Raw genomic sequence first — 14,170 nt, 5'->3', positions numbered from 1 at the left:
TTTTGTTGCAAATGGAACAGTTAACTCAATTCACTTGACATGATAGTGTATAGTTATAATGTGCTTCCTTGTACTGTATAGTTTTGACAATTTGTCTATTGGATGTGATAGAGTCCATCTCAATGATGATCATCCCAAAAGAAGCTGGCATAGTTTCAACTTGGGCTGAAGCATGATACAAGCACATCTTTTCTCTGATATACCTAGCTTCCTTCCGTTTTTGGGCATCCTGTACACTAAAGTCAAGTAGACTTCATTTACTTCTATGAATCATCTTCTTTCTTTTGCATGCATCCATGACGAGAGTGTGTTGCAGTATTCATACTTCGATTGCTTTGTTCCACCAAACCGTAACTGCTCTGATTGGAATTGTTAACAAACCTACATCTGTGAATCAAGTGTTGAATAGTAAGCAGCTATATGATACATGGAGTTGTAGTCCCACTCCCTTATCTCTGTCAGGGATTGCAATTGTAGGATGGTTGATGAGATATAAATGTGTCAAGGATATGTTAACTTTTGTTCCTACAATCTTAGCCATTGATCACCGTCGATAAAATCTCGATTGAGGAAAGGCCTTGCTTCTTCATAGGTGAGTGATCTTGCCCATGGCACTCTATTTCTCATGTTAGCACCTTCTCCATTGCAGTTGAACTCTCCGAACCATGCCGTCCTACAAAAATAAAGATGTTGAAAGATAATGGAAAGAAAAACTCGAAGAAACTTAAAATGAAGATTAAAAAAAAGGAGGAGGAAATTGACCTTGTTCTTGATGGATCTCCCCAGTCACTCCATCCCTCTGGAATAATGATGTTCTCCAGTTGACAGTAAGAGTAAACTACTCTTGCATACCTCCCCCATGCTCTCCCCAAGTAGAGCTTCCCTGAGCCAGTTAACCTACAATTGAGGAACGAGAAGCCTGAGTCGTCGGACGGCGAGTTCCTCTGCGATGCCGCCACTGCTCCATAACTCATTGCAACTGCATGAAGTGTGCAATCCTGCCTCACATCAACACTCAAATCATTTTAGTCTCTGATGTTAACTAATACTAGTTTCTTCTCCTCCTTACAGAAATTACCTAATACAAAGTGTTATCTAAGTTGAAGTTGAAATATATATATATATATATTACCTGATACAAGGATCTTGCAGTTCCAAAAATGAAATCAATGGCTCCTTGGATGTAGCACTGAAAGAAATAATGCCTGCCAATGTGATCAAACAATGTGTCTTGAGAACCTAACACCCTGCATCTGTACAACATGGCCTTGTCTCCTGAGAGTCTCAATGCTACTGCTTGCTTCCCTACTGCTCCTGGCTCTGCAACTGGAGCTGAGTTCTGTAACTCCATCCAATTCAAAAGCTATGAAAGTGAGATACATACTACTCTCTGTAATATTATCTTCTCTCTTGCATAACAAACAGTATCAAATTAGTACCTCAAAAGTGATTCCAGTAGCACAGAAGTAATCGGATTCGACCGCGACAGAAGCTGAGTCAAAAGTTCCAACAATATTCCTGTTCGAATCGCGATCGGATGCTCTTGAATTCCATGAGATCACAGTCTCTGAGTTTCCTTGACTTATGAATGAGATGTAAGGCTTTGTTATAGGAACAGTCACCTTCTCTCTGCATTCAGAAGGCAACTATTTAACTTAAGAGCAAATGGAAGAGATTCTAGTATAGCTTCCATTCATCATTTCTAAAATAAAGAGAATGTATACATATTTTGCATAGAAGAAAACAACAATTTTAAGTTCAAGTTAAGAGCTAAAAGCTACAAGCTCTACATGTAATGCACAAGTAAACACAAACTCTTGCTATCTTCTATGTGAAACATTTATGCATCTCTTCCAGTTCTACTCCTGGATGATTCAATATGATGAATAAATGCTATAGCATATGAATATCTCTTTTAGAACTAAACTATAGAGAATTATATTTTCTTTTTTTAAAAAAAAAAGGCTATCAAATGCCTCTGTATTCATGAACTCACCTATAAACTCCAGGAGAAAGAAAAATCTTTACCCTCTCCTTGTTGCCATCCGGAACCATATCCACTGCTCCTTGCACCGTTCTTGAATCTCCGGTCCCATCCAACGACACGAAGATGACTCGATTACCAACCTCCTCGTTAGAGTCATAATTCCTCGAATAATTTCCGACACTCAAATCATCCCACGAGACAAAATTCTCATGCGCTACTTGATCTCCATTGCAAAATTCCATCTGGGTACTATCAAAGGCCATGAAAGCAGCAAGCAAGAGAAGGCTAAGGACATGCAGCAACTCCATAGTTCTCTTCACTCTAGAAAGTCTACAATCTTACGGTTATTTGTAACATTTGAAGGTGGAATTTATAGAGAGTGGAGGTTACTAAAGGAGAAATGGAGGCGTTGAAGGGGTGGAGAAGAGATGATGGTATTAAATGAAGGGAGCGTGGTTTATGCTGCAGTCCTCTTCTTATCATTATATCATCTGTGCTTGGATACAGTCGAAATTTGTAACGGTTTTAGAAGTTGGACGTGATATTAATTTAAGCAGGGTGAGGGAAATTAAGGTTGATCATGTCTTGTGCACCAAATATAAAAGAATCGAGGGGGTTTTTTGTGAAGAGAGTGGGGGTGGTTAGTGAGTAGTTAGAGGAAGACGGTTAAGTCGTCTTATTTCCAACGCCAATGCTAAAGGGTTTATTAACTACTTGCTAGGAAGATTAATGATAATTAGTGGGACAATTCCTAACACAGCGCCTAATAAAGCAGTGTTAATTAATTGACTTGTTGTTAAATAACGGATCCTATACGTCCTCGATTGGGTGTTTTCTTTCTTCATCCATGGTAAATGGCCAATGAGATGATGCTACGTATGAGGTAGTAGGAATTTCCTACAACTTTTAGAACATGAGAATCAGTGTAAGACCGTAAAGAATGTTTGGTGATCTTCCAAACGTTTGGATGAGAGGATGATTCGAAGTCAATGTTTGTTCTTCCTTCCTTGCCATTAAGCTAACTAATGTTGACATTAAGATCAGACGTCAACCATGCCAAACGATATTGGCAAATTTGGTTGGAGATTTAAGCAATAACTAAATGATATTGGAACTAAAAGTGATTAGAAATTTATAAGGCCAAAAAGTTACCAAACTCAAATCCTATTAGGAATTTGATTATCTCCTGTTTGGATTGAGTCAAATTTGGATGTTGCTGACCAAGAATAACATAATACAATGTCAGATTCGCCCACAATCTTTTCCCCTGCTTTGTAGTATTTCTCCTCTCTCTTTTTTTAAAAATAAATCTAACCAAGGTTGCTTTTTTTTCTTTCTTTCTTTTCCAACTCACTCCACCTAATTCTTCTCTTAGTCTCTCTCCTGCAAGCAATTACTGGAACTTCCTCCATTCTTTTTTACTCCCTGGAACAATCTTTAAATGGAAAAAGAAAATAACACTGAGTCATCCATCTTCTATTTGAAGACTTACTAGGTCAGATGTCCCAATCCGAGATGCCACCAAGTTCTTTATTTGGTTAGCTTCAGTTCCACTAGTTCTATGGAGCTGATGATCATCACGCCAGAATGACACCCTTGTTATGTCATCAGAATGAACAGCAAAGTTAAACAGATTGCTTGAAGCACACCTGGATTTGCATTGGTTTCAACTTTCAAGTCGCAAGAATGAACAAAATGGTTGACAACAGTAGAGGAGATCTTCCAAGATTTTTAGAGACAACCATGATTACAAAAATCTCTCTCTGAATGTTATTTGTTGATCATTATCCCAATCATTTAATTCTTCACCCTGATCATAAGAATTGTCAGAGATGACATGTTAAGTTCTCAAAGACCATGAGATGAACATCTGTAAGCAGGTCCAAATTTTGAGGTGATCTGAAAAAGAAATTAATGCTACAAATATATTGAGAATATCACTAAGGTCCCAATAGATGCAGCTAGCTGTGTGCATGTGTGGATCCTGAGTCTCACAACGTCCACCGGAGGTCAACGCAAATAAAACCAAACCAGGAAATAGTAAAGTGGAATTTCATATTTAGTGCTGAGCTGGGAAAGTTGCATCAAACTTTGTAACCGTCAAGCATATATGTCTGAGTTTTTACTAATATTCTGTTTCCAGCACCCCATCAATGAGTCCAAACTCAAGGGCCTGAGAGAACAGCAAACACAAATGTGAGGCAGTTTATATGGCTGTTGTTATAACATCTTTTGAGACTGAAATAACAAGGGGAGAAGAATTTTACTTCGGAAGAAGAAAGGAAGCGATCCCTTTCAGTATATTGCTGCACTTTCTCCAAAGGTTGGCCAGTAAAAGCAGCAAACATTTTGTCGATTTTCTGCAGTCAATTTAAGGAATTTAATCAGAAGGGATCAACAAATTTCCTAGAGATGCCTGAATTCACATGATAATTTTAAAATTACTAGAGCTAAAAATGAAAACTGGGTCCATAATATTCTTTTTCCAAATTTATCTACACTACCTTGTAAGCAAGAGTAGAGAACATAATTAAATCAGAAGTTTTAGATAAGTATACAGAAACCACTATTCATCCTTTCACCAAATAAATGTAGGACATTTTTGCCCCTTATCCCAAGAGTTGGATTGTGAAACAAACATTACCACCAATGAAAAAAGCATATCATCACAAGCGCAAGTAAAGTTTCTACTTGTTGTCCACTTGTCCCTAAAAAAAAGCTTACATGACGAGATTGAACAGCTTCATTCACTTGGCGTCTCACATCTTCCACATGACCCTGTGACGAGATGCAAACACTACTGTTAGATCAAAAAAGCAAGTTAAATGTCATTGCAATTTTTATGGATTCATCATTCCCACTTTATGGTAGAACAGTCCAAGGTCATACCCCGCATCCAGTTTGTGGTTGATGAATCATTATTCGGGAGTTTGGCATTGAATAGCGCATTCCTTTTTCACCGCCAGCAAGAAGAAGCGCTCCCTGGCTAGCAGCTACACCAAAGCACACTGTACCTACCTTGGGCTTTATCTGGTTAATCGAGAGAAAGAGATCCGTCATGCTGATTCTAGTGGTTGATAATCAATATTACTGAGAATCTAAATAGCATATAGATATATAGAACTGATAAGAGTGTCGCATGCCTAGACTAAGAAACAACTAAACCATATTCACATACAGAGTTACTAGTTCCATAAGAAAAAAAATAACAAGTCCCAGTCTTACCCATGACATACAGTCATAAATTGCTAAGATTGAATAGGTGCTTCCACCGGGGCAGTTTAGATACATCTGGCAAAGGGGACGAATATCATTGAGATAAGAAGGGTAGCAAGACAGATATGTTTAAAGAGAAAGCTGAAAATGGAATAGTAGTATTATATTAGTACATTTGCCAAATCAATTATGCTTTGATTTTTGTGCTTCTTCATCAACAAAGGATATAATTATAATTTGAGAAAATAAGATGAAATATACTAACCAGAATATCAGCATCCTCATCAACAGCAGCAAGTGTCAAAAGTTGTGATATCACACGTTGTGCCACTTGTGAGTTAACAGGTTGTCCTATGAAGATAATACGGTTTCGAAACAACACAGATGAAAGATCTAAGGGTCCCACAGGAGTCATGACAGCAGGCATGATGGGTGGGTTCCCCCTTCTCGCTACAATCGTTGCATCACACCTGCAGGTTGAATAAAACTTGTAACCACATAGAAAGTAACCATTGAGGTCAATTCAGCGTGACAAATGTTTTTCCTGATTCTAAATCAGAAATAGTTGTAGTAGGAAAACTCAGAAACAACAAGCTAATACCACTCGATAATATGCTCTAGTTTCATATTTTTCTAGATTATGCAGATAGAGTTTAGAACAAAGAGCACGCTAAAAAAATTAAACAGGCTTTATGCAACCAAGTCATCAATCAGTACTAATGGCATCTACACATAGCAAAAGTCATCTTGATGATGCCATAAGCTTGAGCGTCGTAAGCAAAATTCTGGAAACTAGAATATGGAAGAGGAAGAGATGAAAATCACTTCTACATCTTAGTTGAAATGCCAAAAGTTGTAAACAAGAAAATTACTGGAAAGGATACTGTCACACTCTGAGTTGGAATCCTAGCAAAGGAAGCACTTTATTATAATCACTCTCTCTTACCTTAAGTAGGTAGCTCGAGGAGAGAGGAAAACAGCCACGATGAGAGATCCTGATCTTTGGTATAGAAGGGATTTGGCCATTCTTAGGTATAGTCTTACAGAGTTGGAGATGAAAAGTAGGACAGCTTAGAGTAAGATCTAAGACAAGGAAAAGTTAGAATAACAACTTTTTTATGTTTCTAATGAAACTGGGTCGATGACCTTTGAATCGAAAAAAAAAAAAAAGAATGACCACAGAGGAGCACTAATGGGGAAGAGAAAAGAGTTGCAAAGATCAGTAGGCTGAGCTCGAAAAAAGATGAAGATAATGGATGAACTATAGTTAACACTAAACCTGCAGTCAGTTAATGTGAATGGCAAGAATCATATCAAGATGTGCATTTAGAGGAAATGCATATAATACCAACCAAGCAAAGAGATCGCTTCAATAAGGACATAATATACTGAGATGTAAATTACATTCTATCACCAATGCAAATAGGGAAAAAGAGAAGCTTTGGAACATACTTTAAGGAACTATTATGATGTGCATGCTCATTAAACTTCAACGAGACACCACTGTCTCGACCACGCAATCCTGGTTGCAAAATGAGAGCTGAGTTAGAAAACCACCAGTAATATAGCATTATAGCTTTCAAGACTATCCATCTGCAGCTTTAAGAAGCAATCAAGCATCCCAAATTATCTAACAAAATTAAGTCATAGGACAATATTTATATGTAAATAAATTGCCCAATTTCAATCACACTATTATAGTCCATAGTAACAAAGAAAAACCAACAAGTAATCGCCTTCCTCTCCATCTAACCCCATCACGCGACAACAAAAACAACAGAGGAACTAAACAATTACAATGCCATAATATCTAATTTCTACATAATTTTGTCTCACCTCGGAAACCTAGCGACCCGGAAGTGGCAAAAGCAAGCGTGTTTCTGAGAAGGGAAGTGAAACGAGGGCATCAGAAGAACGTACAAAGGGGAAGTGGTGAGGGAGGTAAACAACTAGCGTAAGTAATACGTAAATATATACCTGGGAGCTGTGGGCGCGAGGGAGATGGGGGCGGAGATGGCAATCGGCGCCATTGGAACAAGGAGGAAAGCAAGCGACGATGGACTCCGCCGAAGTGGAAACTGGAGAATGGATTAGGCTGTAGGCTGTAGGCGTGGACGCGTGGTTGGTGACTCGGACTCGAACCAGAACTAGCCTCCATGGGGCCCAATTGGCAAATATGGATTAAGCCCGACTCAGATCCGAACCCGATAAATAGTGGATGGATCCGTTACCATTGAGCAGATGGCCCAAATCAAATCCATACCACCAAATATTCAATGTAGCTGACTCAATTAGGGGGGTTTGGGTTTAGTCTAAACGGTTCGAGTCGTAAACGGGTCAACCCACCTAACTCGATTAATAATCGGGTCATGTTCGAGTTTATGCATTTGACCCATTTAAATATACGGGTTGGATCGGTTTAACCTGTCAACTTGTTAACCCGCCAACCAGAGGACGGCGATAGTGGTGGCGGCAGTAAAGACAAAGGCCTCATTGTAGGAAGCGAAGAGGGAAAGAGAGATTTACCCAAAATTCTTCTCTCTCTCTCTCTCTCTACCGTCTTCAATCTTACCACTGAAGGCCACATCCAAAATCCTTCTCTCCCTGGTGGTGGAGACAAAGGCCACCGTAGCTCTCTTCGATCTCGCCGCCACCGCAAGATTTGTTACTGCAGGATTTGTGGGTTAAATTGAGAATTTATTGTATAATAGATTGTATTTGTGTTAGGATTAAATGCATGATTAATAACTTAATACTTAGAATTATTTTTATATATATATAAATTTTGAATTGGAAAGAGATTATTGTATAATGTATTATTTATATAGGATAGATTAGTAAATATTAATTTTTCTATGGGATAAATATTACTGTATTATTTGAGTCATGTTAATACGACTCATTTATTAAATGCGTTATACGGGTCGTGTCGTATTAACATGACCTATTTATTAAATAGATTATACGAATCGTGTCGTATTATCCGTTTAATAATCGGATTGTATTCGTGCTATGCTAGGGTGACGTTAACCGGCTCCAATGAACTTAAGCCACGTGGATTGCCACCCCCCTAACTGATATTCCATTGCTCCTACACAAAAGAAGTTTATATGGACGGCTTGGATCATCTAATAGGACCAGCCGCCATAACCACACCGTCTTTCTTTATATGGACTCACACGGTTTCTTCTCCCAATAATATCCTAAGAAAAATAATAAAAAAAAAGAGAGACGCAACGCTAGGTATCTTCCACCGAAAAGAGCATTCGCCTCTCTCTCAAAAGAAACACAACGCTCCAAATGCCTTATCCACCCTCCCTATGTCCACGTCATCGATCCGCGACCTTCAATCTGACGGCCATAATTGACTTCTCCAGAAAGCGAAAACCAACGCTAAATCTCCCTTGCCGTTCGCAATGGGCCGGTCCATTCCCCGGTTCGCTTCCCGGTTCGGAACAAAAATAAATCAAATTTCCAACTAAAAATCGAAACACAAATTTGAAAGAAAAAGAAGAAAGAAATAAAAAAGGGTCGAGAGTTTTCTCGCATAGAGCTCCTTGGAGACGCCGAGAAGGGAAGGGAGGAAAAAGAAAGGGGGGAAAATTTTCAAGAGAGAAATAGAGAGAAATATTTATAATATTGTTGTTGGATCGAATCCTTAGGGCTTCATCGTCTTCTTACTCGTTCTCTTCGATTGGGATATGGATGAGGCGTGGGAGAGAGCCGTCGAGACGGCTCTGGGGAACCATTCGAACCCGTCGTCGTCGTCGCCACCGAGGAGCCTAACTCTAGACGGCGCCGTGAAGTGCCTCCATGGACGTCTTCCTCCCCCATGGCTTCTCGAGCGGTACCAGAGCTTGGAGCACCTCTCGATCGCCAACGTAGGGGTCTCCTCCCTCGAGAAGTTTCCCCGCCTCCGGAATCTGACGCGACTAATCCTCTCCGACAACCGGATCGCCGGCGGGCTCGAGTTCTTGGTGGAAGCTGGGCTCGATTCGCTCCGGGATCTCGATCTCTCGAACAATCGGATCCAGTTCCTCGAGGATCTCGCCCCTCTCGCCAATCTCCGGCTCGTTTCATTGGATCTATACGAGTGTCCGGTTACAAGGGTTAGGGATTACAGATCGAGGGTTTTTGGGATGATCCGAACTTTAAGATATCTTGATAAGATGGACGCCGATGAGAACGAGAGGCCTGAGACAGATGAGGAGGAGGAAGAAGAAGAGGAGGAGGAGGACGACGACGACGATCCGGAGAGTGGTGAGGTTGATGGCGATGAGAGGAATGGGAGGTTGGTGGGCCGTAATGGAGGAAGCCCTATAGCGGCTGGGGTTGTTGATGTGGATGAGGAGGAGAGCGATGCTGATGAGGAGGAGATGGAAGTTGGAGGCAGAGCACAAACTAATGGGTACCTATCTAATGGGTTTGGATACCGGGTTGCGGCAGTTGGGGCGGTTTCTATTGATGGAGAAGATGAGGAGGATGTAGAAGACGATGGGGAGGAGGATGAGGAGGAGGACTTAGGCGAGGAGATTGATGAAGAGGAAGTGGAAGAGGAGGATGTTGTTGAGGTGCATGATGTCGATGAGAGCGATGAAGATGAGGATGTGGATGGGGTTGAAGAGGAGAGAGAGGAGGAAGGTGATGATGATGATGAAGAGGATAATGGGGATGTGGATCGGGATGGTGAGGATGTAGAGGATGAGGATGATGGTGAGGCGGGGAGCACTGGGAGGATGGCAAGCTTGGAAGGTGAGATTGATGGGCATGATCAAGGAGAGGACGATGAGAATGGGGAGATTGGGGATGAGGAGGAAGATGTGCAGGGATTGGAGGAGGAACGAGAGTATGTGGAAGGGGATGGTGAGGATGAGGATGAGGTATAACCATTGCTCCTTTCATGGTCTTAGTTCTTGGGTGTTTCTGATTCTTGTTTTAATTACCTTTCATACATGCTTCTCCATATTTTGCCTACTTGCTTAAATTTTTTGTGGTTCTATTGTCATGCAAACTTAAGATATGCGTTTCTGATTATTAGTCATCATATTTATTTTCTGGATGCAATATTTTTTTTCCTATTTTCCATTTATTTCAGATTCTATAGTTACAATGCCTTCACGCAAAAAAATTTAGTCACCAAAACATATGATTCATTTATCTGAGAAGGGTTGAAGTACTTTGTGCTTTCAAATCATTAGCATTTTTTTCTGATCATTGATGTATAATTCTTTATTGATTAGAATCTGGTGGTTTTTTACTTTGCAGTATCATATATGAAATATATTAGTAGAAAAGCTGCAAAACCGGATACATATTGATGTCCTGGTGGCAAACTGCAGCCATCCTTGCTGTTGGGTCTTTTATTCTGAGTTTACAGTCTTATTTAATATTTATATATCAGTTAAATTTGACCATATTTTGTCACTATCATGCATCTGTAGTTTGACAGTCGTTTTATAACTTCTCATCTGGAAATTTTGTTAATAAATACAAAGCTGGTGGGTCGCCTTAGGCTGTTATGATCTATGGTATATTTTGATGTGGTTATGTGGTATTTTTGTTGAATTATGATTCAAAAGTCAGAAGGGATTTTGATTTTTTTTTTCTGCATTCTTTTCTCAGGCTTCTAGTAGCTTGGCCTTGTTTCTGAAGGGGCAATGCTGATCTTGTTTTGGTCTTTTTTTCTTTTTGGTTCATGGGCATGGATAATCTTTATGAAAATTTTCATGTTTTACTGAGTTAGATCTGGAAAATGTTTTCCTATGCTATATCAATGCAAATTTTCTTTAAAGCTACAGCTTATAGATGCAAATACTACCATATTGGTCACTTACGAGTTTCTAACTTTTTTCGGTTTGATAAATCAATTGTAGTACATTTTCTATCAACAGGTTTTTGTTCTTTGTTCTATATATTAGTACCTTTTTCATTCGTATATTTTTTTCTCCTTAGTTGGACATTTAAAACGTTTTCCTCAAAGATACATACTTTGCAAAACATCTCTTGAATATTATTTTTTTAGCTTTTACACAGGAAGTTGTTAACCCAATCATATGATTTCTCTTATTTTTATCTTATATATATATGGATGTTACTTTTGATAATGCCTCTTTTTTAACGAGTTCTGATCAACTTGTGTTTGTGACTATTTACTTTTCGATGCAGCTAGCCAATTTAAAGTTGGTTGATATAACTCTCTTGACCATGAGTTTTCTCTTGAAACAAAATTTAGGGCAATAATCATTTGTTTCATGCATATTATTTGAGCAGTTAATGAATATTTTGCGTCTTCTGAGTTCAATATTTGGTTATGTATATAAGCTTATTGTTTATTCGTTTACTTGCATTTCTAATGATTCCTAGCAATTTATTTTGTGTTCTTCAGCAATAATGCTTGATCTTGATAGCTTTAAGCGTTGTCTTTAGATGCATGTGTGCATCCTTTTCCCTTTTTCCCAAGTTTGGTAGGGTTATCCTATTATTAATTATCTTTGTTTGCAACTTCCTAGGAAGAAGATATTGCGACAGAATATCTAGTACAGCCCATTGTTCATCCTCCTGATGAGACCAGAGGAAGGGACCTTGATGCGTGCAATGAAGAAGATGAAGATGAGGATGAGGTCGACGATGACGACGAGGACCACTGTGGCAGTGCTAGGCAGCAGCCCTCCTCCTCTCATGGCGGCAAGAGGAAGAGAGATGAAGAAGATGACCTGAATGATGACAGTGTGGAGGACTGGAGATCCTCCAAGCATCACTGATGATCCATCATGGTATGTACATGGACTCTGATGGAGGGAAAAAGAGAAAAAAAAAATGGTGGGTTTTTGTTCTTCTGAACTTTGTTTCCTAGACTTGAATTTGGTAGTTTCAAAAAGAATACAAACCAAGAGGGAATGAATTGTGTTTATCTGTTGTCTTCCCTCCTTATTTTGAAAGTTCGTTACTGTCTTTGGCCGTTGGATTCCCATACTTTCAAATATCAGTTTATGTACATAGCTTCGCGGGCTCGAGTTTCCCTCGCAAGCATGCGCAGGAGTTTCAATTCAAAATAGAAGTCGCATAGTAGCCGTTGCATCCCCTTATTCCTTTATATATATATATATAATATTTTGCCCCCCCCCCCCCCTTCGGAAGTAATTTATATCTCCTCTTTTGCAAGCCTCTGTTTCTTGTGTGGTCAAGTTTCTTGGGTGCAACTCTGAGTGATGGTTGCGTTTTTGGCAGATGCTTCCTTTCTTTTTATCTCATCTCAGCAGGTTCTCCGGTCACGGGGATCTCACGTGCGGCTCCCATTGAATGGTTCAGATCTGGGTAGGGGAGGGAAGGGGTGGTGGTGGTGGTAAGCCTTTCCTGAGCCCTAATTCCAATATCTCTACTAATGTTCTCTCTCTTGTGTAAACCAATCACAGGGCGAAGTGGGTGTGATTGGTTGCCTTTTGATTCGTGTGATGATTGGTACTAAGCTGTTGCCATCGCTGCACTGAGCTGGATTATTTGTCTATCTCCACTCTCTATTGACCACCGCCCGGTTACTTGAACCATACGTTTCTTTCGCATTATTAAATTTGCTTCCTATTGGTCCACTGTGGTACGGAAGATTCGGGTTTATCTAATATATGGACAAACCACTCGGAATAATTATACTTCTTTCTCTCTCTCTCTCTCTCTCTCTCTCTCTCTCTCTCTATTCTCTAATCTGTTTTTGTAATAAACATATTGTCTTTTTGGTCGGATACGTCAAAGTTTATCTTAACGTCAAGAGACACTAATTTCACCGAGTTGTTTAAAGTAAAACTTTTTCCCGACCTTATAAGTCTTACTTTTTTCTTTGGATATTGGACGGCTCTTATAGTTTGAATCAAGCTCGAGTTATCCAACACCTGGGGCCCAATCCAAACTCAGGCTTGGACATGAATAAGATAACTGTATTCTTGTGGGCTTCTCTAATAAATTCCTTCCAAAAAATCACCGGATATGAGATTGTATCTCATAATAGGATTTTAATTAAAGTAAATGCAGATATAAGAACAAAATCCATTTATTATGAACCTTAAATGATTAAATCATTTAATTTTAAGTAAAAATCATCTAATTTGTATCCATTTATTCATCTAATAGTAGGAAAAATAAGTAAAAAATTATTCCTAACACGATCAATTCTCTTTAATTTGATAGAGCACACGACTACACAATCCTTGGATCCAGTCCTATGAATCTTATTATGCTTGCAAAAATACCTGAGCTATGGAAGAGTGCAGCAACCTAGCGTTTGTCCCAGGAATAAGAAGAGCCAATTGATAGCCCTCTTCTTTTTCGCCACAATCGGGCGCATGCAGTTGGGTTGCTCGCAGGCGCCGCATGTCCCGAATGTCGGATTAAGCCAGTGCGGCGGCGCTTGGTTGCCCATCTTGTACTGCCTCTCCATCACGTACTCCGCCACCGCCACGAACTTCTCTCAAATATCGCACCATAAGTTGTCCAGCCTTTCGCAATTGTGACACTGAAGCGCTCCATGCACGGAGTGGATCCCTGTCGAATGGAGGGGACGAATGCCGTGGACAATGGCACGGCTGTTAGTCGACCAAGGGAAGGGTGGATTTATGATCTCGTTTTTCCCGGCCTTTGGGTTTTGGTTAGGGTTGCGTCTAGTTCGCGAGATGGGGCTAGGTCTAGTGGAGAAGCCGACAGCTGATGGAAACATGGAGAGAGGAGTGATGTGGCTTACAGAAGAAGATGACTTCTCTTCTTCTGCTTTATAGGGACGAGGAGGAGGAGCATTGATGTCAATGGATCGTGTTGGTGGCCTTTGACATGGAGGTGCTAGGGAGAGAACGAGGTCCTCTTTGTCGAAATCTTCGGCATCGCCATGAGAATTTCGTCTAACACCTTCTTCTTCTATGTCTACTAGAGGAGATTAGAGAGATTGTATATAAATAGCTTCTTTTAGGGTATAATATGGCTTTA

General features: G+C 39.9%; 3 protein-coding genes and 1 pseudogene across 3 annotated transcripts; 1 reads left to right on the top strand and 3 right to left on the bottom strand.

The window, feature by feature from the left end:
- Nucleotides 1-6: 6 nt before the first annotated feature.
- Nucleotides 7-2,593, bottom strand: LOC140774423 (pectinesterase QRT1). Its single transcript, XM_073117421.1, has 5 exons — nucleotides 1,997-2,593; nucleotides 1,440-1,629; nucleotides 1,133-1,339; nucleotides 763-998; nucleotides 7-673 (listed from the first exon to the last, which is right to left on the bottom strand). The coding sequence occupies exons 1-5, from the start codon at nucleotides 2,293-2,295 to the stop codon at nucleotides 526-528; spliced, it is 1,080 nt and encodes a 359-aa protein (XP_072973522.1). The 5' UTR covers nucleotides 2,296-2,593; the 3' UTR covers nucleotides 7-525.
- A 1,028-nt stretch (nucleotides 2,594-3,621) lies between these two features.
- Nucleotides 3,622-7,319, bottom strand: LOC140773721 (ATP-dependent Clp protease proteolytic subunit 6, chloroplastic). The gene is made up of 9 exons (XM_073116426.1): nucleotides 7,181-7,319; nucleotides 7,040-7,083; nucleotides 6,656-6,725; nucleotides 5,469-5,673; nucleotides 5,213-5,278; nucleotides 4,877-5,017; nucleotides 4,712-4,765; nucleotides 4,255-4,347; nucleotides 3,622-4,160 (listed from the first exon to the last, which is right to left on the bottom strand). Exons 1-9 carry the CDS (start codon nucleotides 7,231-7,233, stop codon nucleotides 4,113-4,115), a joined length of 774 nt encoding a protein of 257 aa, XP_072972527.1. The 5' UTR covers nucleotides 7,234-7,319; the 3' UTR covers nucleotides 3,622-4,112.
- Nucleotides 7,320-8,712: 1,393 nt separating this feature from the next.
- Nucleotides 8,713-12,197, top strand: LOC140773624 (uncharacterized). Its single transcript, XM_073116275.1, has 2 exons — nucleotides 8,713-10,083; nucleotides 11,713-12,197. The coding sequence occupies exons 1-2, from the start codon at nucleotides 8,905-8,907 to the stop codon at nucleotides 11,962-11,964; spliced, it is 1,431 nt and encodes a 476-aa protein (XP_072972376.1). The 5' UTR covers nucleotides 8,713-8,904; the 3' UTR covers nucleotides 11,965-12,197.
- Nucleotides 12,198-13,313: 1,116 nt separating this feature from the next.
- Nucleotides 13,314-14,140, bottom strand: LOC140774992 (uncharacterized; annotated as a pseudogene).
- Nucleotides 14,141-14,170: the final 30 nt, after the last annotated feature.

This window comes from Typha angustifolia, chromosome 13, assembly GCF_048772165.1.
Source record: "Typha angustifolia cultivar Huaian chromosome 13, ASM4877216v1, whole genome shotgun sequence".
Classification (NCBI taxonomy): Eukaryota; Viridiplantae; Streptophyta; class Magnoliopsida; order Poales; family Typhaceae; genus Typha; species Typha angustifolia.
Note: the sequence above shows the minus strand (reverse complement) of the source record. Positions and strands in the feature narration are given on the sequence as shown.

Coding starts and splice junctions, on each gene's coding strand:
- LOC140774423 (XM_073117421.1), bottom strand. CDS start 2,295: ATGGAGTTGCTGCATGTCCTTAGCCTTCTCTTGCTTGCTGCTTTCATG. Junction 1,630..1,996: donor CTTTCTCCTGGAGTTTATAG/GTGAGTTCATGA, acceptor TTCTGAATGCAG/AGAGAAGGTGACTGTTCCTA. Junction 674..762: donor GGAGATCCATCAAGAACAAG/GTCAATTTCCTC, acceptor TTATTTTTGTAG/GACGGCATGGTTCGGAGAGT.
- LOC140773721 (XM_073116426.1), bottom strand. CDS start 7,233: ATGGCGCCGATTGCCATCTCCGCCCCCATCTCCCTCGCGCCCACAGCT. Junction 5,018..5,212: donor TTTATGACTGTATGTCATGG/GTAAGACTGGGA, acceptor TCGATTAACCAG/ATAAAGCCCAAGGTAGGTAC. Junction 4,766..4,876: donor AACCACAAACTGGATGCGGG/GTATGACCTTGG, acceptor ATCTCGTCACAG/GGTCATGTGGAAGATGTGAG.
- LOC140773624 (XM_073116275.1), top strand. CDS start 8,905: ATGGATGAGGCGTGGGAGAGAGCCGTCGAGACGGCTCTGGGGAACCAT. Junction 10,084..11,712: donor ATGGTGAGGATGAGGATGAG/GTATAACCATTG, acceptor GCAACTTCCTAG/GAAGAAGATATTGCGACAGA.